At 43.3% G+C, this 26,304-nt stretch overlaps 1 protein-coding gene across 2 annotated transcripts in view; it reads left to right on the plus strand.

Moving 5' to 3' along the window:
- The window catches only part of Naip (NLR family apoptosis inhibitory protein), a 50,691-nt gene extending 28,978 nt beyond the window's left edge, over window positions 1-21,713 (plus strand). Inside the window, exons 8-15 of one of the 2 annotated variants that reach the window (XM_059276527.1) lie at window positions 105-162; window positions 988-3,099; window positions 4,077-4,244; window positions 8,483-8,635; window positions 8,960-9,046; window positions 11,107-11,271; window positions 15,141-15,142; window positions 19,448-21,713. In XM_059276527.1, coding sequence (XP_059132510.1) covers window positions 105-162; window positions 988-3,099; window positions 4,077-4,244; window positions 8,483-8,635; window positions 8,960-9,046; window positions 11,107-11,271; window positions 15,141-15,142; window positions 19,448-19,807 — 3,105 coding nt within the window. In that variant the 3' untranslated portion in view covers window positions 19,808-21,713. Of the gene's footprint in view, window positions 1-104; window positions 163-855; window positions 3,100-4,076; window positions 4,245-8,482; window positions 8,636-8,959; window positions 9,047-11,106; window positions 11,272-15,140; window positions 15,143-19,442 lie in introns of both variants that reach the window. The other variant, XM_059276528.1, reaches the window with a different exon arrangement.
- Window positions 21,714-26,304: the final 4,591 nt, after the last annotated feature.

The raw sequence follows: 26,304 nt of genomic DNA on the forward strand, positions 1-26,304 counted from the left end.
TTATCAATTTGACTGATAATATTGATTATATTGTCAATGATAATATCGTACCCAATCTTAATTTAAGAGCAGTTTTGATTTAATGAAGGATTTCTCTTTCAAAGAGCACCACAGGTGAAAGCAATCATGAGGATCCAGTGGCTGTTCACTCTACGGTGGCCGGTAAGAACTTGAAAGCAACATGGGATTGTGTGTATTTGTACGTAAGGATTTGAAAGGAAAGTATATTTATAATTGTCCAAGGAGTAGAGGAGGGCACTAACATGGAGGGAACTGTGGGTGAGAGAGTGTCAGCATTCCTGTGACATCTTGAGAGAGAATGCAGAACTACTGACAGAGGTCCTTGTGTGAGATCCAAACCAGCCAGTCTTAAAGGCTTCGTGCAGCAAGCCGGATTCCTGGGGTCTTAAATAGGAGATTAGGATGCCAGAGTATTCTTTTTTGTTTGTTTGTTTGTTTTTGTTTTTTCAAGACAGGGTTTCTCTGTGTAGCTTTGCACCTTTCCTGGGACTCACTCTGTAGCCCAGGCTGGCCTCAAACTCACAACGATCCACCTGCCTCTACCTCCCGAGTGCTGGGATTAAAGGCATGTGCCACCACTGCCTGGCCCAGAGTATTCTTAATAAGCACACATTATGTGTAAGTCCCCAGGTCAAATAGGGCCTTGGACACATGATCCCATATTCTGATGCCATGAAAAAGTCTGAGAGGATCTCAAACAGAGATTATGGACATTGAGAAAAGTCCTAATCTATCCATAGCAGACAGGCAAGAAAATTTAACAAAGACACCACAGCCTTAGGATTGAGAGGCTTGAATACATTTCCTACTGGGTCTCCCTTCTTCCCTCCACAGATGTTGTTCCAAGTGAAGCCCAGGAACCTGCACCTGCATCCAGCTTTGTATCTGTCCTCTGTAGAGATCAGAATCAGAGTGAAGTTCAAGGATGTGACTGTCCATCCAGTGGTGACGGCCTCCTCTCCACAGACCTGGCTCAGAGTGCAGCCCAGTGGTTTCAAGAGGCAAAGAGTCTGAGTGAGCAGCTGAGAGGAGCCTACACCAAGGCCACTTTCCGCCACCTGAATCTGCCAGAGGTGTGTTCCGGCCTCGGCACTGACCACTTGCTTGGTTGTGACCTGTCCATGGTTTCAAAGCACATCAGCAGGCCGGTGCAAGAGGCCTTGATGCTTCCTGAGGTCCTCAGCAATCTCAACTCCGTCATGTGTGTGGAGGGGGAAACTGGCAGTGGGAAGACAACCTTCCTGAAGAAAACAGCTTTTCTCTGGGCATCAGGATGCTGTCCCCTGCTGAACAGGTTCCAGCTGGTCTTCTACATCTCCCTGGGTTCCACCAGACCAGACCAGGGGCTGGCTGACATCATCTGTGCCCAACTCCTAGAGGCAGGAGGATGCATTAGTGAAGTGGGCCTGAGCAGCATCATCCAGCAGTTAAAACACCAGGTGCTGTTCCTGTTGGATGACTACCATGGGATGGACTCACTGCCCCAAGCCATAGAAACCCTGATTACAAGAAACTACTTGACCCGAACCTGCTTATTGATCACTGTCCATACAAACAGGGCCAGGAACATCCGCCCATACCTAGATACAATTCTAGAGATCAAAGAGTTTCCCTTCTATAACACTATCTCTGTATTACGAAAATTATTCTTCCACAATATTTCACGTCTGCTAGAGTTTATGGTTTACTTTGGAATGAGTATTGGTTTACAGGGAATTCACAAAACTCCTCTCTTTATGGCAGCAGTCTGTACTGACTGGTTTCAAAATCCTTCTGACCAGTCCTTTCATGACGTGTCAGCTTTCAAGTCCTATATGAAATACCTTTCCTTAAAACACAAGGCTACACCTGAGCCTCTCAAGGCCACTGTATCCTCATGTGGCCAGCTGGCCTTGAGAGGCCTTTTTTCATTTTGTTTTGAGTTTAGTAGTGATGACCTCTCAGAAGCAGGTGTTGATGAAGATGAAGATCTGACCACCTGCTTGATGAGCAAATTTTCTGCCCAGAGACTGAGACCTGTCTATCGGTTCTTAAGTCCTTTGTTCCAAGAATTTCTTGCTGCCATGAGGCTGACTGAGCTCCTAGGTTCAGAAAGGCAGGAAGACCAAGATCTGGCACTTGATTATTTGAGGCAAATTAACTCACCCTTGAAGGCTATGAATGCCTACAACAATTTTTTGAAGTATGTTTATAACCACCCTTCATCAAAGGCAGGGCCAAAAATTGTATCTCATTTGCTTCAGTTGGTGCATGATAAAGAGTCGCTGGAGAACATGTCTGAAAATGAGGATTATGTGAAGCGCCATCCAGAAACTTCCTGGATGATGCAGTTAATTAAGGGATTATGGCAGGTATCTCCTGAAGCTTTCTTTTTATTCGTTTCAGAACATCTATTGAGCATTGCTCTAAACTTTGCTTATGAAAGCAACACGGTGGCTGCATGTTCTCCATTTATTTTGCAGTTCCTTCGAGGGAGAACACTAGCTTTGAATGTACTGAATTTACAGTACTTTGGGGACCACCCAGAAAGCCTGCTACTGTTGAGGAGTGTAAAAGTCTCCATAAATGGAAATAAAATGCAACCCAGAGCAGGTTACTCAGTCATGGAAAAATGTTTTGAAACATTACAGCCACCAACCATAGATGAGGACTATGCATCTGCCTTTGAACATATGAAGGAATGGGAGAAAAATATAGCTGAAAATGAAGCTAAAATGAGAAGTTTTCTGAATGACAAAACCCAGCATCCACCCAACATCAGTGCTGGCTACTGGAAACTGTCCCCCAAGCCGTACAAGATTCCTAGGCTGGAAGTCGAAGTGGCCAACATGGGTCCAGCAGACCAAGCACTTCTCCGGGTCCTAATGGAAGTCTTCTTGGCATCACAGAATATTGAACTCCATTTGAACCACAGCAGTGGCTTTCTTGAAAGCATCCGCCCAGCTCTAGAGCTGAATAAGACCTCGGTCACCAAGTGCTCCATGCGCAGACTGGAGCTCAGTCCAGCGGAACAGGAGCTGCTTCTCGACCTGCCTGCCCTGCAGTCTCTTGAGGTCTCAGGGACAAACCAGTTACCAGGTATCCCCAGGTGTCACATAACTGTTCTGATTGACACCGTGTTTTCTTATTCCTAGTTTTAGATGAATGAAACTTCTCAGGCACAAGATCATAAATGTGCCTTGACAGAAGAGATCTAAGTACTTTCACTGTTTGGGACAGTGTATAATTCAGTGACAGGCCCTGAATCATAGAATGGGTTTGAAGTAACTCAGATAAAACTAGGAAAACGTTACCATCAGTATTCATTCCTGAAGGTCATTAATAATGGAGTTTGAATTGCTTGTTATTGATAAATGATGGCCTGTGTGTGAGACGATGGTGGAGAATCATCCGCACCCTGGCTGCCTGAAAGAGGAGAGGGGTTAGCTTCTCCAGAGAAGACTTTTTAATATGGGTAAATAATATTTATGTCTTCTTTAAGCCAGCAGTTCTCACCCTGTAGGTCAGGACCCCTGAGGGTGTTGAATGACACTTTCACAGGGGTCACATAAGACCATCATGCATACATTATGGTTCATAACAGTAGCAAAAGTAGCCTTGTGAAGTAACAACGAAAATAATTTTATGGTTGGGGGGCTTACCATAACATAAGTAACTGTATTAATGGGATGTAGCATTAGAAAGGTTGAGAATTACTGCTCTAAGCAATATTTGTTTTTGTATAGATTTTATGATGATTTCTTTTTTTTAAAAAAAATGTTTATTTCACTGTGAATGTGTGTGTGTGTGTGTGTGTGTGTGTGTGTGTGTGTGTGTTTGTGTTCATGTGCATGTATGTGTGGGTACCCTCAGAGGCCAGAAGAGAGTATCAGATCCTTCCCCTATAATCTACAACCAGCAGATGCTGCAGACATCAGGTGCTTCATGGATGTGCTTCCTAAACAGATGTTAAGATCTCTGAGATGTTTTGTTATGAAAATATCTAAAAATCACAGCACACTTGAGAACTTCCTCCTGGGACACATGAGTGATGGAAACGATGTGCTACTTTCCAGATCAACTCTTCGCTAACTTGGACAAGTTCTCAAGCCTGAAAGAACTGTCTGTGAGACTAGATGGTATGCCAGATGTGCTTTCAATCATCCCTGGGGATTTCCCAAACCTCCACCACATGGAGAAGTTATCCATCCAAACCTCCACAGAGTCTGACCTCTCCAAACTGGGTAAGAATGGCGCTTGGATGTCCCAGCTCATGTGTCAGCTGGAAAAGCTACTTGGCTAATAATTGTTAGAATCATTAAGTCATTGTTGTTGGTTATGCTGCCGCCGCTGCCCCTCGTGGCTGGTCGCTGCCCACGGCGGCCATGCCGGCGGAGGAGCGTGCTGATTAAAAGAATCATAGCCATGGTTACCTTTTTAGAGCTTTACTGGGGGGGGGGGGAGAAAGACACAGAAAGAGAGGGGGGAGGGGGGCCGACGGGGGGGGGGAAGAAGCGGGAAGGAGAGGGGACGGAGAGCCCACAGAGAGCCCACCTGCTTTTTAGGCTGGGAAGCCGGTGAAGGCTGATGACGTAATTAAGGACGTAATTAAGGACCAAATCCTCACATAACTTTCCCTTATAATAAAAAAAGAAAGCAGGTAGATGGGACTAGGGGTGTCGTTTCTCTCAAAAACTGCTTCCAGCTGACTTTTGGACGTTGGTTGGCTCTGGAGGGAATGGAGAAGGGGAGTTTTCTGAGGTAGACAGGCGTTGTGGGATGCTGTCTGCCATCCCTTGCTCTGGAGACATGTATCCCTCTTGGCTGTGGCTGGGAACTTTTTGTTTGACAAGATGCTGGTGACACAGAAAAAAACTTAGGGAGATAAAAGAATCATTATTATTTTATGTTGACATTTATCTGAGGTAGATCTGGATTTTGAAACATGTTAAGCTTTATCAGAGACAGATTATTTTAAAGCACCTGTTTCCTTTACTAGTTCAGCATCTAGGAGACAGGTGATCAATTGTTAAAAGCATCTCATAGTAATAGATGTTTACATTAAAGTCTTTGTAGTGCCCAGACGCTTTTGGGTCTCGGGGTGTAAATACCTTTTAGCTGTTACAGTCTTACTTGATGATCTCTGGACTCTGCTTCTATGGTGGTCCTGTACCATTAGCTGAACAGTGAGTTAGAACAGGGAACTGGGAAGAGAAAAGCTTGTGGTACATGAGAATTTTTTTTTGGAATTAGGGACAAGGCAACGATCAGGGCCCTGTCTGTATGCACGTGAGAAACATAGGCAGTGGATCTGGAGTGAAGCAATGAGCTCTTATTTTAGGTGGAAATCTTTTTTCATTAAGTAACTCTGAAAGTGTAATTAAATCTGGTGAGGTGGTAAGGCTGTCCTCTGTACCCGACAATAAAGGAGAGGTGGCATCCCAAAACTCCCAGGACTGAGTCAGTGGCTCTGGTGTCCAGAAGGAAAGAACCCTGCTGTGTTCTGGGTTCCCTGCCATGTCTGTAGCCTAGATCTGCTGGAGGTCATAGCTTGATGTACCCATGCATCTTGGCTCCTGGGGGCAGTCAGCTGACTCTTTGTCTTTCTAGGCGGCACTTTTAACAAGGCTGTTGATGGCCTGGCAGGGCATTCACTAGCCTGTGGCCTTTTCCTCACTTAAAACAGGGACCCAACAGCTTTTGGGAGTCAGCGAGTGCCAGTACTTGGCAATTTTGTTTTTGGACTTTATCTTTTCCCTGGCACACTTTAAATGCCACAGATGACTCTTTTGCCTGTGGGGTCAGGAGCCTTGCTCTCCAGATGCTTAAGTTTTAGTCGGGGAGGTCTGGGGAACAAGAGACAGATTTTACTCTATGTCCTGAATTTTTTTTTTCCTGCTGATTGATGGCTTAAGGACAGCTTTTGGAAGATCTGCCAGTAGGCAGACTATAAACCGATACTTTCCAGAAGACTTGTCTGAGGCTATAAGCTGATTTTTTTTTTGGCTTAAGAGCCATCCTGACTACTGTAAACTTATTTGTATGGATCTTAGCCGCTTCCAGACCCGTCTGTGCTTCTCAAGGCAGTTTGAGAATGAGTGGGTGGAGTTAAGGTGAGTTAGGGCAAGTCCGCCTAAGCCCGCCCATTTGAGCCTACCCACCGCCAGCAGAAAGTCAGACAGAAAAGGTTGCACGTGGAGACGCAGAAGTGGGGAAGGAGAAGGGTTTAGAACTTTAGCAGAAAGCTTGGAGATAAAGTAACTCTTATTTGCCCGTTTTCTGGCAGAAGTTCCTGCGACTCTGTTATGTGGCCAGGTTTACGCTGTTATGAGGCCAGGTTTACCGGTGCCCGCCCCTATCCGCCAATGTATCCGCCCTTTTGTCCCCTGGCTGTAGCCGAGAGAAAAAAAATAAAAAAATTAAAATAACAAACCGGGATCAGACTACAATCTCGGGCATCCCCAAAGAGTGGAGAGAGATCCATGAACTAGCTCAGGTCACGAGTCCTCTTCGTCAAGGGATCTCGTGAGGGCTGTGGCTGTACTGCAGTTGGTCCACCCAGTAGACCAAGTAGACCAAGACAGCATTTACTTTCTCGTCAGAAACAAAAATGTGCCGTTGCTAGTATGGCCCGAGGACAACCCCCAGGGTGTCCGTCGCAAAGAATATAGCTCAGACTACAGCCGCGAGAACAGCAGACTCACTGTGGTGAAGAATCATGGCGGTAGCGGTGTGGGGGTCCAGTGGAGGCTGCGAGGGATGTGTGCACGCTCGCGATCTCGCGGTCTCGCTGGATGGGGGAAGAGGTGGCAAGCAGCAACAGTCAGCAGGTCCTCGGTGCTCGGTGGTGTATCCGAGTCACGGCACCAATGTTGGTCATGCCACGGCGCTGCCCCTCGTAGCTGGTCGCCACCCGTGGTAGCCATGCTGGCGGAGGAGCGTGCTGATTAAAAGAATCACAGCCATGGTTACCTTTTTAGAGCTTTATTGGGGGGGGAGAGAGAGAGACAGAGAGAGAGACAGAAAGAGAGACAGAAAGAGAGAGAGACAGAGAGAGACAGAGACATGGGGGGGAGAGGGAGAGAGGGAGACCGACAGGGGGAAGGAGCAGAAAGGAGAGAGGACAGAGAGCCCACCCGCTTTTTAGGCTGGGAAGCCGGCGAAGGCTGGTGACATAATTAAGGACTTAATTAAGGACCAAATCCTTACAATCATTAGTTAAAACTTCTGTGAGCCTGACAGAGTAAACCATGTCCATGGGAAGGTGTGAGAACAGCACTCTTCCTCATTAAGAGGACAGACATTCATTTGTAACCCTGAGTCTCTAACATGACTTGAATTGTTCTGAGCTCTACACAAATACTAACTCACTCTTCAGACCACTGTGTGAGAGAAGACACATGATTATTGCTGATTCTCAGCTGGGGAAACTGAGGTCAGCGATTGCTCAGGTTTATCCAGCTAAGAAAAGAGAAGGTGTGACTCCAGGGCCTGAGCTTTAAACTCCCAGCACACTTCCTCTCCAAGGCAGTGTGTGGAGTTCTTCTCTTTTGCTGTTGTTTTAGTGGCACTATGCAGATTGCCTGCTGAGGGAGGAAATCTGACTGGGGGCAACCTGGACCTTTTCTCCATTTCTCTCCATCCCAGCCTCCTGTTGATGGACAGCTGTGCAGACATCTTTCTAGAACATGTCATTTAGCAAAATGACTCAGGCACCATCAGATCCTTAATTTGTTAAACCCTGAACACTGAGGACTAAGGAAATGTGAAAAGTGGACTGGAGCGGGGCATGGTGGTTCATATCTGTAATCCCAGAATTTGGGAGGCTGAGGCAGGAGGACTGTCACAACATCAAAGCCAGCTTAGCTCTGGAAATGTAGCTATTTCCAGACCAGCCTGAGCTACAATATGAGACCCTGTCTGAAACAAAAGAAACAAACAAACATATTTTGCAGGCTGTGGAGATAGATCAGCAGGTAAAAGTACTTGCTGCCAAGCCTGATGACCTCAAACCCACAGATCCTTATGGTGCAAGGAAACAATTCTCCCAGTTTTGCCCTGACTTTCGCATGTGTCCCATGGACAAGGATGACCCCCACACATAGCCTATACACATAGACAAAATAAATAAGGTCACGTATTCTTCAAGTTGTACTTCAGAGTTGCCCCCTCTTTTATGTGACTCTGCACAGAATTCCTGCTGCGTCAGGGAAGTGTGCAAACACAGAGACATCAGGATGCTGATGCTGAAGATGAAATATGGAGAAGAGAAAATGGATCCAGAGAGGGTCAGGAACCTGTCCCAGGTCTTCTGCTCACTAGTCAGTGGCAGAAGCTGAGCACACGCCCAACATGGCCCGAGCACCAGATCACCGCGTTACTGCCTGTTTAATGGTGTGGCTGGAGATTATGGACTGAGAGGCCAGTCTGGATAGGAACTCGTAACCTTCTCTAATTTCTGAATATCCTTCATCTTTTCCAGTTAAATTCATCCAGAACTCTCCAAATCTTCAAGTTTTCCACCTGAAATGTGATTTCTTTTCGAATTGTGAGTCTCTCATGACTGTGCTTGCTTCCTGCAAGAAACTCAGAGAGATTGAGTTTTCTGGACGATGCTTTGAAGCCATGCCATTTGGTAAGAACTATAAGCTTACAACTGTGACTTCAGATGCTCCTGTGCAAAAAAGTCATTAAATACTCTAGAATTAAAAGGCTGCTGATGTCACAGAAACTGTGACAGCACCTGGCTTCAGTGAGTGATTTCACAACAATGAAGTGCATCTGTGTCTACCATGTAACCTTTTCATTTTCAGAATTGTTTCCTCTACTTAGTCATAGTAATTCAATCTGAATATTATATTACCTTTCATCACTTTTGAAACACTCTTACTTCAATGGTATTCCTCTGTGCCACAGGAAATGTATCTGAACTAACTATATTTCATTTTCCCTTTTCTAGTCACCATTTTGCCAAATTTTGTGGCTTTGAAGATATTGAATCTTGAAGACCAACAGTTTCCAGATAAGGAAACATCAGAAAAGTTTAGTAAGTTTATAAACAGTGTTTCTTAATGTATTTTTTTTTGGGGGGGGGGGCCTTGAACTCACAGAGATCCAGGTGGATCTCTGCATCCCGAGTGGTAGAATTAAGGGTGTGTGCCACCACTGTCTGGAATCTATGTCTAATCTTGTGGCTGCTCTGTCCTCTGATCCTCAGGCAAGCTTTGTTAGGGTACACAATATAGCATCACATTTATTCTTGATTTATGTGCATGAGTGTTTGCCTCTGTGTGTGTCTGTGCACCCCATATGTGCTTGGGGGACACAGAAGTTAGATGAGGGATTGGGATCCACCAGATCCAGGTGGTTGTCAGCCACCATGTGGGTGCTGGGCACTAACTATACCTGGGACCTCTGTAACTAGCGATCTTAACCACTGAGCTATCTCTTCAGCCCCATATATTTTCCCTTTAAAATAAATTAGTGTCTGTAAGTTGTGACAAAGTAAACTTGAGAAGCTTTGCTTAAGAGGCTCTGCTCGTACAGCAGATTGGGCAGCAAAATAAATGTCAGAAAGAGAAAGAAAATCACACTGGAAATATTGTTGTGGACTCACAGTTTTCTGTGTAGTTTTGTGCATTTACCTTCTGTGTATGTGTGGAGCTGTGAGTGGCATGTGCATGGAGTCAGAGAACAGCAGGTGGGAGTCATTCTCTCTCACCATAATATGGACTCCTGGGATCAAACTCAGGTTGTCAGGCATGCCTGCGGCTGCCTTTCCCCCAAGCTGTCTCACCTGCTCTGACCCACAAACTTAGAGGGTTCTAAATACATCTACAGTCATCTCTATCTGCAGTCATACAGACACACGTTCCTCAGTGCAGTCTCCCGAGAGGCTGGAAATGGTGGTTGTAGTAATGAACACACAAATGATCAGAGTTTCATTCCTTTTAAAGCTTTGGAACAGTTTTCTGTACACAGACCTAGTGTGATTTCTTTCAGTGGGTAGATGTCTTACGTAACCCATTCAAGAATGATCACCTAGAAGCCAAGAGTGGTAACAAATGCCTGTGATCCCAGCACTGAGATGATGAGGCAGAATTGTGAGTTCTAGCCGTTCTGGATGACAGGCCGAGACTCTGTCTCAAGACTGCCAAGACAAACACATCAACCAGTTGGCCCAATGCAACATTCCTATTTCCTGTGAATAGTAATATCACCACTGGCAGATGGTACACACTGAGATTGAAATTTCAGGTCAGAGTTGCTGTTTGAACAGATGTGGCAAGAACAAGACCCACAGCTGGGTTTTGATGGCTGGTCAGGTGGAGCTGCTGGAAATGCACCTTGCTTTGCTTTCAGATGAACAAGGCGGCGCAAACAAGGCTCAGTGTGTGTGTGTGTGTGTGTGTGTGTGTGTGTGTGTGTGTGTGTGTGTGTTGGCATGGTATCCAGCATGCGAGGGAAGCCCTTTATCACTAAGCCAACTGCCCAAATCTCTAGACTTGATTTCTAAATACTACCTTTCCTAAAGAAACCAATCACTGTGAAGAAATACTTTATTCCAGAACTGAGAAGGGGAAAGTCTAAGATAAATCTGGAATATTGCTTCATGCCAGAAAGTCTTCCTAATTAGTTTCTGTGAGGCCACAGAAGTAGAGACTTAGTCATCCTGTGATCTACAGAGTATCATGCTAAGGAAGATTGGATGAGGGGTGGAAGTCTGTCAGGGCAGTGGACAAGGCTTTAATGAGGCCGGTGGATGTCCTCAGAGTGATGGCAGGAGGCGGGACAGCAAGGGAGGGGGCCAAAGTCTGTGCAGTTAGGGCAGTGACCTGCAGTGGAGGCCCTGCTTTAGAAGAGAGAGCAGAAATGGAAAGGCAGCCTGGACCTGTGTGGAGAGTCAGGTTGGGGAGGATGGAGGAACCAGCTGCAGACAGCAGCAGGAAGCAGCTGTGTGCTGACCCCTTCTCCTTTCCTTGGAGAGCACAGTGACAAGGAGGGCCCTGCTAGGTGGGGCCTCCTAGACTGCAGAAGGTCTAGGTCATCAGCTGCTCGCTCATGATGGGACTACTACTGAGGATGGCTTTGTGGTGTCTCCCACAGCACAGGCTCTGGGTTCTCTCAGGAACCTGGAGGAACTGCTCCTTCCCAGTGGGGACGGGATTCACCAAGTGGCCAAACTGATTGTCCGGCAGTGTCTGCAGCTTCGGTGTCTCCGAGTTCTTGCCTTTCACCGCACCTTGGATGATGACAGTGTGATGGAAATCGGTGAGTTTCCCTCAGGAAAGGGTTTCCCCTTGTGTGGAAGCAGTGGCATCATTGGAGCTGTCTACTGCAAATGTCTAGAATGGGAAAGTCTTCCAAACTGTTCCTCATTTTCACCACCACACTGTTTCATCTCGTGTTCTTCTGCAGATAGGTTCATCCCGTTCTGACTGGAAAAGTCAGCAGCCTCTTTGTTTTAGTGGGGGTATAGAAGCCATCCACTTGTGGTTTGTTCCCCAGTTCTGGGAATTGAACTCAGTGCCTCACAGACACACACACACACATACACACACTGGACCAGTGCTCTACCCCTGCACCGTGGACCAGTAACTTTGTGTTCTGACGCCTGCCTGGTGTTTCATACCCCTGGAAGATCCACTGTTAATCAATTGAATATTGACAATATGTAAACAAATGTGCAACAAGCTGAGACATAGAACTGGATCAATTTTCCTGTTGTCATTGTTGAAAATTTTGTTATCCAAGTAAGTGTAGAGTCTACCAGATGAGGAGATAAACTTGTGTCCATTTGAAGTTGAAAGATTTCCTATGTCTCGCCCAGCCTGTGGTCGGGACATATCTCTCATGTGCAGTCCCACGACCACTTATAAAGTAATCACTCAGAGGCCTTTATTAATTACAAACTGTATGGTAAATGGCTAGCTAGCTCTATCATCTTAAAATAACCCATTTCTATTCATCTATGTTTTGCCACATGGCTGTGGCATTACCAGTCTGCTGGCATGTTGCTCCTTGTGCAGCAGGCTGGCATTTCTCCCCTACTCTCCTTTCTTCTCTCCATATCTCTGCTTGGATTTCCTGCCTGCCTCTAAGCTGCCTTGCCATAGGTCAATCAGCCTCATTTGTCAACCAATCAGAGCAACACATATTCACAGCATATTGAAAGATACCCCACAAAACTTCCCATTCTCTGTCTAATCAAAAAGGAAGGTTTTAATTTTAACATAGTAAAATTATGTATAACAAAACGGTTATCTAGCAAGAATTATAGTTACAATATCTAGTCTATTTATATTTAGCAAAATTAGAAAATATTCTACATCTGTCCTATTTTGTGAGTTTAAAATTTTAAAATTATCTTTTTTAAAAAATATTTATTTATTATGTATACAGCATGTTTGCCTGCAGGCAAGAAGAGGGCACCAGATCCCATTACAGATGGTTGTGAGCCACCATGTGGTTGCTGGGAATTGAACTCAGGACCTCTGGAAGGGCAGCCAGTGCTCTTAACCTCTGAGCCATCTCTCCAGCCCCCTAAATTTATATTTTATTATGACTAAGGAAAGCTATAATTATAACTATCTAGTCTTCAGCTCCACCAAAAACCTCAGAAAGATATAATATTACCTAATAAAACAGGAAGTGCATTGTAAGCAACTTCCAAAAATCTAGAATGACCTCTGTCTGTCTGGACTGTCACTCGAAGTCCTCTGCAATGTTGGAGCCTATTTTCAGCCTATAGGTCTTGAGTTTTTCAGTTGATTCTCCCTGTGTCCTGCAGAATGTCTGGCAGTCTCCTCTTGGAAGGAGGAACATAAAGGACCATTTTACCTTGTTTTGGCAAAATTCAGTGGTCATTTTCCTATGGGTCCCGTATATCCAGTTTATACAACATATTATCAAGCAGTGCAGGCAAGAGCAGTTTTCTGCCCAAATGGCTATTTTTGCCATAAAGAAAGTTTATGGAGTTTCTCCAATGTCCATCATCCTCTCTGAAGTAACTGATTCTGCCAGAAGCAGATGTGTCTCCTTGTTTAAAAAGTCTAAGTTTTTAAAACATCTTAAAAGCCATATTCTGTAGGTCTTTGAAGTGTTTGAAGATTACCTACCTAATTTAATATACCTTTATATATCTAAAAAACTTAATTAACATGACTATGTTTGATTATCCTAGATGACTATTAATCTGTATTTCTTAATTATATATTTCAATTTTAAATGAGCTGCATAAACATAATACCTTAAACAAGAGTAAGAATATACATATAGTATAACAAAATTAACTTTAAATTTGTAATAAACTAAAATTTATAGCAATGTAAAACATTTTAAACAAGTTGTTACTCTTTAAAAGTAGATTCAATAATCTACCCTTTCATCCTATCATATCTATAATATCCCTTTTTCTTCTTTAGAAATAGATTGCAGTTATAATAAACCCCCTCTAAATAAAAATAAATATTTATAAACAATATTTTGGGAATTTGGGTGTAGTGCCTCCTACTACTTCCTGCTGATTGGGAATCTCGAGAAAATTAAGAAGTATAGTTAAATCTTGGCTGTAATAAATAGTCTGTGAGGATGCATCGTCTCAGCCAGTTGCTTTGAAGCTGATTTTGGATGTTGAATTATCTGGGTCATGGTGTCATTGGAGACCTTTCAGGGGGTCTTGGTTGATCAAACCATATTAGCCTGGAAGCAATCCATAGGTTCTCATCTTCTGTGGAAACAAAAGCAGAACCTCTTTTCCAAAGCAACGTATCCTTAGACATGAATTTTGAAGTCAAGATACCTTTAAAATACACATATTGGTTTAACTCAGCACCCTTTACAATCAAATGTGTCTTTCCAGTTAAAAATTCCAAAGACAACACAATCCAGACTCTCTGTGTAATTTTCATCTTTACGTGGCTTAACTTTTATATTATTTTATGATCTCTTTGAAGACTTTATTTTTAAAGCTATCTATTTCATTATATAACTACATATACTCCTTTTCCTCTCTCTTCCAAGTCTATGCACATTTTTAACATACACTGTAAACCATTAAGAGGTTTATTCCGTCTGAATCTGTCTTTTGTGTATCTATAATCCTTTTCTGATCTTTGCAAACTACAGCATGGCTATGATTGAAGTGGCAGCCCTGGCTGCTGACTCCATCTACTCAGCTTCCCAATATGGTGGAGGTACTCAGGAGAGTCATGCTTACCCGGCCAACTCTGGGGTCCATGCTGCCATCAGGCAGCATGCAGCTGGCCCATAAACCCTTTTTTTGTCTGTATGAGTAAAAGCCAAATCCACCATGCAGCATGCTGTGCAGCATGGAGACAGCTCTGTATACCAGTTCAGGAATCCATCATGCTGCACTCAAGCCCAAATACTGAGGCATTTCTGTACCATGGAGTCTTCTATACCACAGCCCGCATGAGACATGAGACATGAGAAGTAGGAAGCTATTTTTTGTTCCATTTTAGAATCTCTTATTAAGTTTTCTCAGGATTGAGGTGGAAACTTGAGCCAACACATTGGGCAGACAAACGTAACATGAATCTTAAAAGGTCTTATTAATAATAAAAAAAATACCAGATCCAGATATTGGGGTGAAACCTGAAAGATCAGAGAAACAGAACAAGACAGCCATGTTCTTACCTCTACAAAATCCTCAGCCTCAAGAGAGAGACTTCCTGTTTGATTCTCAGCAACCATGCAGCTGCTCACAACCTGGCTGTAACTCCAGTTCCAGGGGATCTGTCACCTTCTTCTGACCTCTGTGGACAGTAGGCATGTTTGTAGTGTAGGCAAAACACCCATAAACATACAATTAGAAATAATTTTTTGAGACAGGGTTTCTCTGTGTAGCCCTGGCTATCCTGGAACTCACTCTGTAGACCAGGCTTGCCTTGAACTCACAGATATTTGCCTGCCTCTGCCTGCTGAGTGCTGAGATTAAAGGCATGGGTCAACACATCCTGGCCTCAAAATAATATATATATATATATTTTTTTTAGTTTTTCGAGACAGGGTTTCTCTGTGCAGCTTTGCGCCTTTCCTGGAACTCACTTGGTAGCCCAGGCTGGCCTCGAACTCACAGAGATCCGCCTGGCTCTGCCTCCCGAGTGCTGGGATTAAAGGCGTGCGCCACCACCGCCCGGCAAAATAATATCTTTTAAAATGCCTACCTTACTAAGACTTTCAAAAATATTTATTTATTCATGTATTTATTTATGGAGACGGGGGGGGGAGAAAAAGAGGGGGAGAATGTACTGTGGCAAGTATATAGAAGTCAGAGCTCAATTTTTTTAGTTTTCTTCTACAATGTGGATTCCAAAGATTAAGCTCAGGGCATGCCCAGAACATACCTTTACCTGCTGAGCCATCTCACCACGGCAATAGTGTCCATCTTTCAATGAACAGCTGACAGGTTACTCCTGGCCAGTGTCTAAATTCACAGCTAGGAGACAGCACTGGCATACACCACAGAAGGAGATAAGTGTACAGTGCCATATGGAGAGTCTCCAGAAAAGTCTCCATTCGGGGACTGAGGATCCTGTATCACAGAAGATCCTGTAAGGACACAGTGGAAACACTTTCTTGGGGGCCTCTGTCTTTAAACTCAAGCTACTACATGATTCTGGGTGACATCAGCCCTAGCCTTTCCCTTATTATGGATAAGTGGGTAGGCAGTTAAAAACAAATCTGAAGCTGGACTAGACCTTCACTTCCAAAGTGATGGGTCCATGCTAATTGAGAACTCACCATGTGTTGTTGTGGAATATTATTTGAAGATATGTTATGTTTGTTTATGCTGCGGACCATTAGTTGAATGAAGCAAAGATGTGTTGCATTCTTTTATGTTGCATTTGTTTAACTCTGTGAAGCTGTGTTTCTTTGCCTTCCTAAAATGCCTGATTGGTCTAATAAAGAGCTGAATGACCAATAGCAAGGCAGGAGAAAGGATAGGCGAGGCTGGCAGGCAGAGAGAATAAATAGAAGAAATCTGGGAAGGGAGGATCAAGGAGAGAGAAAAGAAGGGACTAGCTACCCAGCTAGACAGCCAGACACAAAATATGAAGGAAAGAAAAAATATACAGAAATAGAGACAGGTAAAAGCCCAGAGGTAAAAGGTAGATGGCATAATTTATGTTAAGGAAAGCTGGCTAGAAACAAGCCAAGGTAAGGGCGGCATCCATAAGTAAGAATAAGCCTCTGTGTGATTTATTTGGGAGCTGGGTGGCGGGCCCACAAAGAGCAAAGTGTAAAAAGTAAAAAACAGCCAACAACATAGTGGCACCCAATGCGGGGCTTCAATGGCCATAGGGCCTGAGAAAGCTTGAAAAGAAAAAAAAATGGCTCCTTTAAGAAGTTCTGCTGTACAGCAGAGCACATAAACACCTTTTTTTCCATGCTAAATGGAAACAAAAAACTACATAAAAATGCCTGCCACAGTGCATGGCACTGGCATTCCAGAGTTGAATGCAGGGGTTGTTCCTGGTCAAACGAACCTCCTCTGACAATGCTGCAAACTTTAGGCTTGGCTCTCACAAACCTAGAATTGGGTGGAGCCAGTCAACAGAGCCACACAGAAGACCCAGCTGTAGCTTAGTAGTTAAAAGTTTGCTCACATGGTCAAAAAAAAAAAAAAAGGCTAAAAGATATGCAGTAAAAGAGGTCCAGACAGAAAAAAAAAATGCATGGTTCCAGTGTGTTTTACAATGGGCATAGGATTAAGAAAAAGAAAAAGGGTATAGTCATAAAAAAATGAATAGTTTAAAAATAATTAAGTCTTTAAAGAGAGAGTAAAAGTAATATAAAAGAGAGAAGCCATGTAAGATGGGAAATACATAGGGAGTCTGAATCTTATATAGTATTGTGTTGATTTTGATTTTTTTATTTTTGATAAGCAAATGATGGCTGCTAAGAGTCCAGGGGGTTGAAAAGAGTGCTGAAGTAAACCAGCCTAGACATTTTAAGAATGGCTTAACTTTAAAGTGGAAGTCAAAAAATATATTTGTCAAATGGAGGTCAAAATGCTTTGGAGAAGTGGTTTTGCTTTTGTTTCCACAGGAAACAAGAGGCTGTGGATTAGTTCCGAGTTAATATGGATCAGGTTTGATCAAGGGAGACCTTCTGAAACTTGACAGTGATATATATACAAAGAAAGGTTACCACTGGTCTTTCCAGAACTTGGCCATTATCTCAATTTTCTCAGGGACCTCTAAAGAGGTCATCTTCCACAGACAACAGGAAGCAGTCTAGAGAACATGATGTCCATATTCCCAAGAAGTGCTATGAGTGGTCCTTGGTTATTGTGGCTTGTGGATGTTTGTTATCATTTAGGAGAGTATAGGAATATAGGATAAAAAGACAACTATTCATCTCAGATACTTTGCATTGGCATGGATTTTGGTGTATTGATATAAATTTAAAATCATTTTGTTATACTGAATGTATGTTCTACTCTTGTTTGGGGTATTGTGCTTCTGCAGCTCATTTAAAAATGTAATATATAATTAAGAAATGAGGTTAGTAGTTAGTGTATAATAATCAAACTTATAGTCACATTAGCTTTGTTTTCAAGGTTAAATAAATATATTTAGATAGATAAATGTTCTTCAAAGACTTCAAAGACCTATAGAATATAGTATTTAAAATGTTTTGTTAAACTAATGTTTTTCATGACAATGAGACACATCTGCTCCTGGCAGCACCAATTTACTGCATAAAAGAATGATGGACATTGAAGAAACTCCATATGGAGTTTGCGTTCAATATGGCAAGTCTAGCCATTTGGGCAAGGAACTGCTTTGCCTTGACTGCTGACAATATGCTATATAAACTGGACATGCAGGACACCCAGGAAAGTGACTGTTGAATTTTGCCAATACAAGGCAGGACACTCCTTCAAAATTCCTGCTTCATAGAAGAGTCCACCAGATACTCTGCCTGTAGGCTGAAGATGGATGTGCCAATGTTGCAGAAGAAATTTAGGTGACTGTCCAGGCAGCCAATTGTCTCTGTTGTTAGGTAATATTAATTCCTTCTGGGGTCTTTAATGGAATTAAAGATTAAAATAATTAGAGTTATAGTTCTCCTTAGTTATGATAGAAAATTAATTAGGTGTAAAACTTTGGATTCACTAAGATAGGATAGATAATGGAGTATTTTCTTTAAATTTGCCAGACACAAATGAACTGGACATTGTGAATGTAATAATCCTCAATTGATAACTGTTCTTCTTGTATATAGTCTTATTATGTCTAAGTTAAAACCTTTTTTTATTTAGAAAAAAAGGAGGAAGTGTTATGCAGTATTAATTTAAGATGTGTTACATTCTTTTTTTTTTTTTTTTTTGGTTTTTTGAGACAGGGTTTCTCTGTGTAGCTTTGCGCCTTTCCTGGAACTCACTTGGTAGCCCAGGCTGGCCTCGAACTCACAGAGATCCGCCTGGCTCTGCCTCCTGAGTGCTGGGATTAAAGGCTGCGCCACCACTGCCCGGCTGTGTTACATTCTTTTATGCTGTGGAATATTTGTTTAATGATGCAAAGATGTGTTACATTTGTTTGATTAAATAAAATTAACCTGGGATCAGGAGACTGAGTCAGCAACTAGCTGACAGGAAGTAGTAAGGAGGAACCATGTGTAGCTAGGGTTCTTAAGTGGGGACTGAGCAGAAGGACAGGCAGTTTTGGGGGAGCCATGAGCCAGGAGAGAAGGTCAGCTACTTGCGATTCAGCCTCTCTGAGGGAGCAGAATTTGACCTCAACATTTGAATCCTGAGTTCTATAGAGAGATAGAGATCTAGATAAAGTTCCCTTCAGCAGCAGTGATAGAGCTGCTGCCTGAGGGGACAGAATTCCTGCCACAGCCAGTGGGACCTGACCGCTACTGGTTGCAATTGCAAATTAGGATGGAAGTTGCTTAAGGGGCAGCAACTGAATTTAATGAAAAACAAGTGTTGGCTCCATTTCCTTCAGAGCCCCTGCTCTCAGTAACCAGGGAGTCCCTTCTGGGCTACAGGTGGAAGACACTGTAGTAGCCAGTGGGAGGACAAGCTGTTAGGACTGCCACCTTCTGTACTGTGCATAAAGGGAGACACTGTTGCCTCAATTTCTTCAACTGTAACCTGTTCCATAGCCATGCTCTGCCTTGACATATGTCCTTCTGTGAGACCAGAAGAGAAGTCCACATTGCCATGGCAGCCAAAGCTGTGTGAATTCAACTTCCTGACCTCTGCCTCCTCCAAACTGCTTGCGCTTTGGACAGGTGGTTCCCTATCAACCAAGCAGCAGTTTAGTGCTTTCAAAGAATGGTCTCTAAACTGTCATGTTGAGCATTTCCCACTTTCATCATGGTGGCTGTGGGAGTGGTACCAATAACTTGTCACCGTTACTGTAGTCCTCAGGATTTTGTTTTCATAAATGTTTCTTTTCCAGCCAAGGGAGCAATCAGCGGAGGTTTCCAGAAACTTGAGACCTTAGATCTTTCAATGAACCACAAGATTACAGAGGAAGGGTACAGACATTTCTTTCAAGTCCTGGACAACCTGCCAAACTTACAAGTGCTCAACATTTCCAGGCATCTCCCAGAATCCATCCAAGTTCAGGCCACCACTGTCAAGGCTCTGAGTCAGTGTGTGTCCCGACTGCCCAGCCTCACCAGGCTTCAGATGCTCAGTTGGCTCCTGGATGAAGAGGACATGAAAGTGATTAATGCTGTGAAGGAGAGACACCCTCAGTCCCAATGCTTGACTGTCTTCTGGAAATGGATAGTGCCCTTCTCTCCTGTCATTCAGAAGTAAAGGATGCAGCCAAAGGCTACCAGTGGTTCTAGAAACCCAATTTTCCAAAACATCTCACTCTAGCTGAGGTGGGGGATAATGCCAGAATTTAGGATATTGAGCCAGGAGATACCAGTTTGGGTTATATAGTAAGACCATGCCTCCAAACCAAAACCAATACCAAACCATTTTACTAGTAATTGCATATACAAGACTGCTTATTAACTATGGAAGGCTGATAATTTTTCCATTATTTTTATTTTATATGGATGGGTGTTTTTGCCTGCATTTATGTCTGTGCATCACATGGGTGTGTGGTGTCTGCAGAGGTCTGAAAAGTGTATTGAATCCCCCAGGGTCTGGAGTTATAGATGGTTGAGTGTCTTCATTTGGGTGCTGGGAACCGTACCTTTGTCTTACAAAAGCAACAAGTACTCTTAATCCCTGAGTCATCTCTCCAGCCCAAGGCTGATGTTTTATTAAAGCTTGCAGACCATCACTGAACTTAGGAGCTATGATGAGCAGTCCTTGTATGGTCCTCCTGTCTAAAGACTAGAGCTTCACTCAAGTTTATACCTAGAATCCTCCATTGACAAGGTCAACAGGAATGGGTGGGGAAGGGAGCATTGATCTCTGTAAAAGCCACAGTATGAAGGAGTATTTGATGGAGGTAAGAAATGGCCAGTTTAAGGATGAGTCAGTCCCACCCATGATGAAGCACGAGTCGACTTTAGCACAGGATGCAGACGACTCTTTCGAGAGATGCTCTTTAGTCTTTCTAGGGCTTCTGTATAGTCACCAGCCTTGGTGTGGTCATGTTTGCTCACACCATCTCCCATCCATTGCCAATGTGAGGAAGAAAGTGGGCTTAGAGAAAACTGCTATTGTTCCAGAGGCTTTTGAGATCTTTGCATGTGATGTAATGGCCTCATGGTTTTCTTAGGAAGCCACAGTACTTGGTATATATGATTCTATCTAGTAAGCGCTTCTAGATATATTCATGTGGTAGTTTGAATAGGAATGGTCCCCATAGGCTCATATATTTGAATGCTTGGTCATCAGGGAGTGACACTATTAGGAGGTGTGGCCCTGTTGGAGGAAATGTGTCATTAGGGGGTGGGTTTGGGGGTTTCAAATGTTCAAGCCAGGCCTAGTCTCTCTCTCTCTTCCTGCTGCCTGCTGATCTGGCTGTAGAACTCTTAGCTACTTCTCTGGCAGGCAGCCATTTTTCCTGCCAATGTGAAAATGGACTAAATCTCTAAAACTGTAAGCCAGTTCCAGTTAAATGTCTTCCTTTATAATGTTGCCAAGCATCATGGTGTCTTTTCACAGCAAACAAATATTGACTAAGACAGTGAATTAACTTGAAAATGATTCATGATATCAAAATGTATATTGAAACATCACTATGCACCTGCCTGGTATACTTCAAATATGCATACTGTTGTGGGAAATTAGATCACACTGTGAACCCCAAGATTGCATTATTTATTTGAAAAACCTATTTCAAGGTATGGTGTGGTTCAGCCCTAGCTCATACCTTTAATCCAAGAGTTTTCTGCTTGACTATTGTAAATAGGATTAAATAAAGTGTGGGAGCCCACAACTGACTCAGTTTCCCAGTTTGAATCTGAAGTCTATTCTGAGTCAATAGAGTTCAGGCTTGTTTGGTCCAAGACTGTGAGAAAGTTTTGATTAGCCCACAGAGTCTCCTTGAAGGGCTGTGAGAAAGTCCTGATTAGCCCACAAGAAGGAACACAGTATCTAGCTAGATGCAGGCTGCTGATACCAGCCAGAGGTACATTGAGATAGAAAATGAAACTGCCTGCTGCTTGATGCAAGGCAGGATAGATAGTGGTTGAATGCCTGTGCTGTGCACTGTTCTAACTCTGTCCTGCAAAACTGTATATAAGCTGGCTGTGAAATAAACTCGGGGCTGTCTGGCATTGACCGGCAGACCTCTCGACTCTTCGGTCTTCTTCATTGTCTCTTCAATCCACACACCTCCACCCAGCTGCCCAGCTGACTGTTGGCAGGCCCTGACAATAAAGTCAACCACAGGTCAAGAGGTGGAGCAAGTAACCAGTTGACAGGAGGTGAACATAGGAAAAATGATAGAGAGTAAGAGGGAGTCAGGAGGATGGATAGAGAGACACACAGGAAGTGGAAGGGAGGGACATTCAGTGTGAGGAGTTTTGTATGAGACAGCACAGGAGAAAGCTCTCATCAGGGGAAGGCCAGCTGGGTGCTTTCTCTGCCTTTCTGGGCTAGCAGAAGGGAAAAAATAAAAAACAAACAAACAAGCAAAAACCCAACTACACACATCTGTGAAAGATTTTTTTTGACTGGATCATCTGAGATGGGAAGAGCCACCCTGATTCTGGGCCATACCTTCTAGTGTCAACCTACATAAAAGACATGAAAGAAGGAGGCCTTTGCCTTTTTCCTGCTTCCCCTCTCGTTCACTGGAAAATCCATCTATCCTGTTGCTGAGGCATTTCTTCTCTAGTGTTAGAACTTACTTCTTTTAGGATTCCAGTATAGGCTGAAGACCAGCTGAGACATCCAGCCTTGTGGACTGAATAGTCACTGTTGAATTGGCTGGACTGGATCAAAGCCTATAAGCCACTAAACTCATATGTATGTGTATACATATATGTATATGTATTCTATTAGTTCTGTTCCTTAGAGAACCCTGACTAATATACTTACCTTCAGCACTTTGATGAATTATGCATCTCAACATCGACTGCTGCTGGTGACAAAAAGAAGCTTTTCTGACTAAGGTTGAGAGTAGGCTAGGTCTATAAGTATAAACGTAATATTTAGAAGACCTTCAGCAACATGGCCAGTCAGCAAAAGAACAATAGTGGTGTCTATGACCTCTCTAGGCGTGAGCTTTGGATGAGAATTACAAAACCAGGCAGGAAATTTCCTTAAGTAGAGTGGCTTCAAATCCAGTCAGAATGAGGTTTGTTACCCCATAACAGTCACACCACTATTGTACCAGGGGGGACATCTTGTCTAGTGGAATAGTGATGTAACATGCAGGGACCAGCACTGGGCAAGATCATTGACATCCTCCCTGCCCCCAACTCCCTGCAGCCTGCATAGCATCTTCTGGCACTAGAAAAGTTATCTAGTAAGGAGGAGGGTTCTAGTCAGTTTGAGATTGATTTATATCCTGAAAGAAAAATATCCATACATAGCCTTGCTCGAGGGCCTTTGTGGCTGTCATTTCCTTTTCCTGGGAAGTTTTCACCTCTTAAGCAGGGTTCTCTAAAGGATTGGAACTGACAGAATATATAAATATAGGTAGATAGATAGATAGATAGGTAGGTAGATAGATAGATAGATAGATAGATAGATAGATAGATAGATAGATAGATAGATATGGATATATCCATACATCCAAATACACTGGATTTATGAGATTGGCTTACAGGGTGTAGTCTGGATAGTCCAAAAATGGCTGGCTTACACTGTGTGATCAAGAATCTGGTAGTTTTTCAGTGTAGAATGTTGGCTGTCTCAGTAGTGCTGACAGTCTGGCACTGAAGTCCTGGAGGATTCCTGGAGAGCTGCTGGTCTTTAGTCTACATTTTAATCATGAAAAAGTTGGTTCTACTACCAGTGAAGGAAAGCCACAGAGGCAACAGGATAGATGAACTTGCCAGAGAGTGAGGACAAGCAAAAAAGAGTTTCCTTCTTCCAGGTTCTTTTATCTGGGCTGCTGTCAGAGAATACTCGCCACCTTTAGGATGAGTCTTCCTGCTTCAAATAACCTGATCAAGGAAATCCTTCACAGGAATACATAGAACTTGCATTTTATTTGATTCCAGATGAGGTCAACTTAACAACCAAGATTAGCCATCCCACTATGGTTTGAGTGTTCTGTAAAGGGTCCTGTGTTGCAATGGAATATCCTTTGGAAGAATCAAGGAGTGAGAACTTTGTTGTGTTTTGAGGTGGGATCGATGTAAGGTGATAAGAATAAAATCATTAAGGTGAAGATCCCATTGGATCCTGGTGGCTTCCTAGGATAGATCAAAAATGGTCCATGTGCACAGACACATGATAAGTAAAATCATTTTAGAAAATTAAAGAGAAAGAAGATGACAAGGAGGAGAGTGTGGGAGGTGGTATTCACATACAGATATTAGTGGAGGACAGTGTGGGAGGGAGGTATTCACATACAGATGTTAGTGGAGGAGAGTGTGAAAGGCAGGTATTCACATACAGATGTTAGTGGAGGAGAGTGTGGGAAGGAGGTATTCACACACAGATGTTAGTGGAGGAGAGTGTGGGAGGCAGGTAATCACATACAGATGTTAGTGGAGGAGAGTGTGGAAGGCAGGTATTCACATACAGATGTTAGTGGAGGAGAGTGTGGGAAGGAGGTATTCACATACAGATGTTAGTGGAGGAGAGTGTGGGAGGAGGTATTCACATATAGATGTTAGTGGAGGAGAGTGTGAGAGGGAGATGCTCATGTGCAGATGTTAATAGAGGACACTGTATCCTGGCTTATGCTGTGCTCTGAATGTGAAAAGTCTCCTACAAGCAGCTCATGTGTCTGAGCATTTGGTTTCCAGCTGGGGTGCCACTGGTAAGATGTTGGAACCTTTAAGAGGTGGAGCCTGATGGAGGAAGTGGGTCACTGGGGACAGGCCTGAGACTTTATAGCCTGGTGCCACTTCCTGTTCATTTTCTCTGCGTCCTTGCTGCTGATGTACTGTGACCACTGACTTCCTGCTCCAGACACCAAGTCTCCTGTGCCCCGGTGAAAATATATCTTCAAACTGTAAATCAGAATAAACCTTGTTTTCTGTGATCTGCTTTTGTCAGAGTATTTTATCCCAGCACCAGGAAAAGTAACTACAGGTTGTTCTAGTGAAAATGAAAGCAGCTAAGCAAAGCCTTAGGCTGCCAAGTCATGGCCAGTTCCTTCTTTACAGGGAGGGAGCACGATGCTAGAGTTGGGCAACTGTGTCTAAACTGTGTCTATAGATAAGAACACGACCTTTGTCTCATAATTGCTAAGGAGACTGTAGTGGGGGGGACTATCCAGAGACAACTGTAAAAATAACTAGTCACAGAGTAGAGTAGCCTGAGGATTGACAGGTCTCCAGAGGGACCATTGCAGGTCATTTCATATGCCAGTGACATGGATTTCTTTTTATCTTATTAAGCATAGTCAAATGTGGTATCACTACACTAGGGTACTCCTTCTAGATATTGTCTGATGAGTGAGTGTGTCTGGTCTTAAAAGATTTAATTGGGCCAGGTATGGTGGCACACGCTTATAATCTGACCACTCAATAGGCTGAGGCAGGATGATGTCTACTTTGAGGCTAACCCTAACCCTGAGCAAACAACACAAAAACAAATGAAAACCTCTGGTTTGCTGCAGCTTTTGCCAAAATGTTGGGAGGTAGGCAAATTCCAAATGAATGAGATAGATGAAACATCTCATGGAGGATCCAAGTCTGACTCTACCCAAGGGTGGATTTGATATTCCCTTGAGAGTACTGCATTGTGTGGATTAGTCACGTGCTTATACAAAGGGGATCATAGTTTTGTCTTATTTAAAACTTTTTTGATAACTTCATATCTAAGGGTTGTATTAACACCATTTCCACCCTGCCCTCTCTCATCCTACCTAACCCCCTCTCAAATTCATGACCTCTTCTTTAATTATCACACATATATATGTAAATTAATTTAAATTAAATTACATATGTATATATACACATATGTAAATGTATATACTTGCATATATATGCATTTTAAAAACATAAAAGAATGTTCCAGTGCAAGGCCCTGCTTTCGATCCTCATCTCCAAAAAAAAAAAAAGAAGAAGAATGAAGAATGTTCCTTATTTCCTTTCCAGACATCCTTAGTGTTATTCCCCCTCCTTCCTCCCATCCCCTCTGCATTCTCCTCTCTCTTCTCCGTTAAAGTCCCCTCCATTCCCCCTTTCCCTTCTTCACAGCATGTGTCCTACTAGAGATCTCTCGAGATCCTCCCCTCCCCTTGTACCATGGCTCTTTCTTCTTTCCTGGTTTTCACAGTTGTCCGGGGTCTGTGCTCACTCTAAAGATCCAGGACCAGGAACCACAAATAAGAGAGAACATGCAGCATTCATCTTTCTGGGTCTGGATAAACTCACTTGGTATAATATTTTCCTTTTTTTATTTTATTAAAAATTTTTGTCAAAGGCTTTTTCAGCATCTAATGAGATGGAAATCAGTATGGCGGTTTCTCAGAAAATTGGGAATCAATCTTCCTCAAGACCCAGCTATACCACTCTTGGGCATATACCCAAGGAATGCTCAATCATACCACAAGGACACATGCTCAACTATGTTCATAGTAGCATTATTTGTGGAGAGGGGAGAGGGGAGAGGGGAGAGGGGAGAGGGGAGAGGGGAGAGGGGAGAGGGGAGAGGGGAGAGGGGAGAGGGGAGAGGAGGACCTGAACCCTGAGATTGCATTATTTACTTGAAAAACCTGT

The sequence above is a fragment of the Peromyscus eremicus genome, chromosome 11 (genome assembly GCF_949786415.1).
Source record: "Peromyscus eremicus chromosome 11, PerEre_H2_v1, whole genome shotgun sequence".
NCBI lineage: Eukaryota > Metazoa > Chordata > Mammalia > Rodentia > Cricetidae > Peromyscus > Peromyscus eremicus.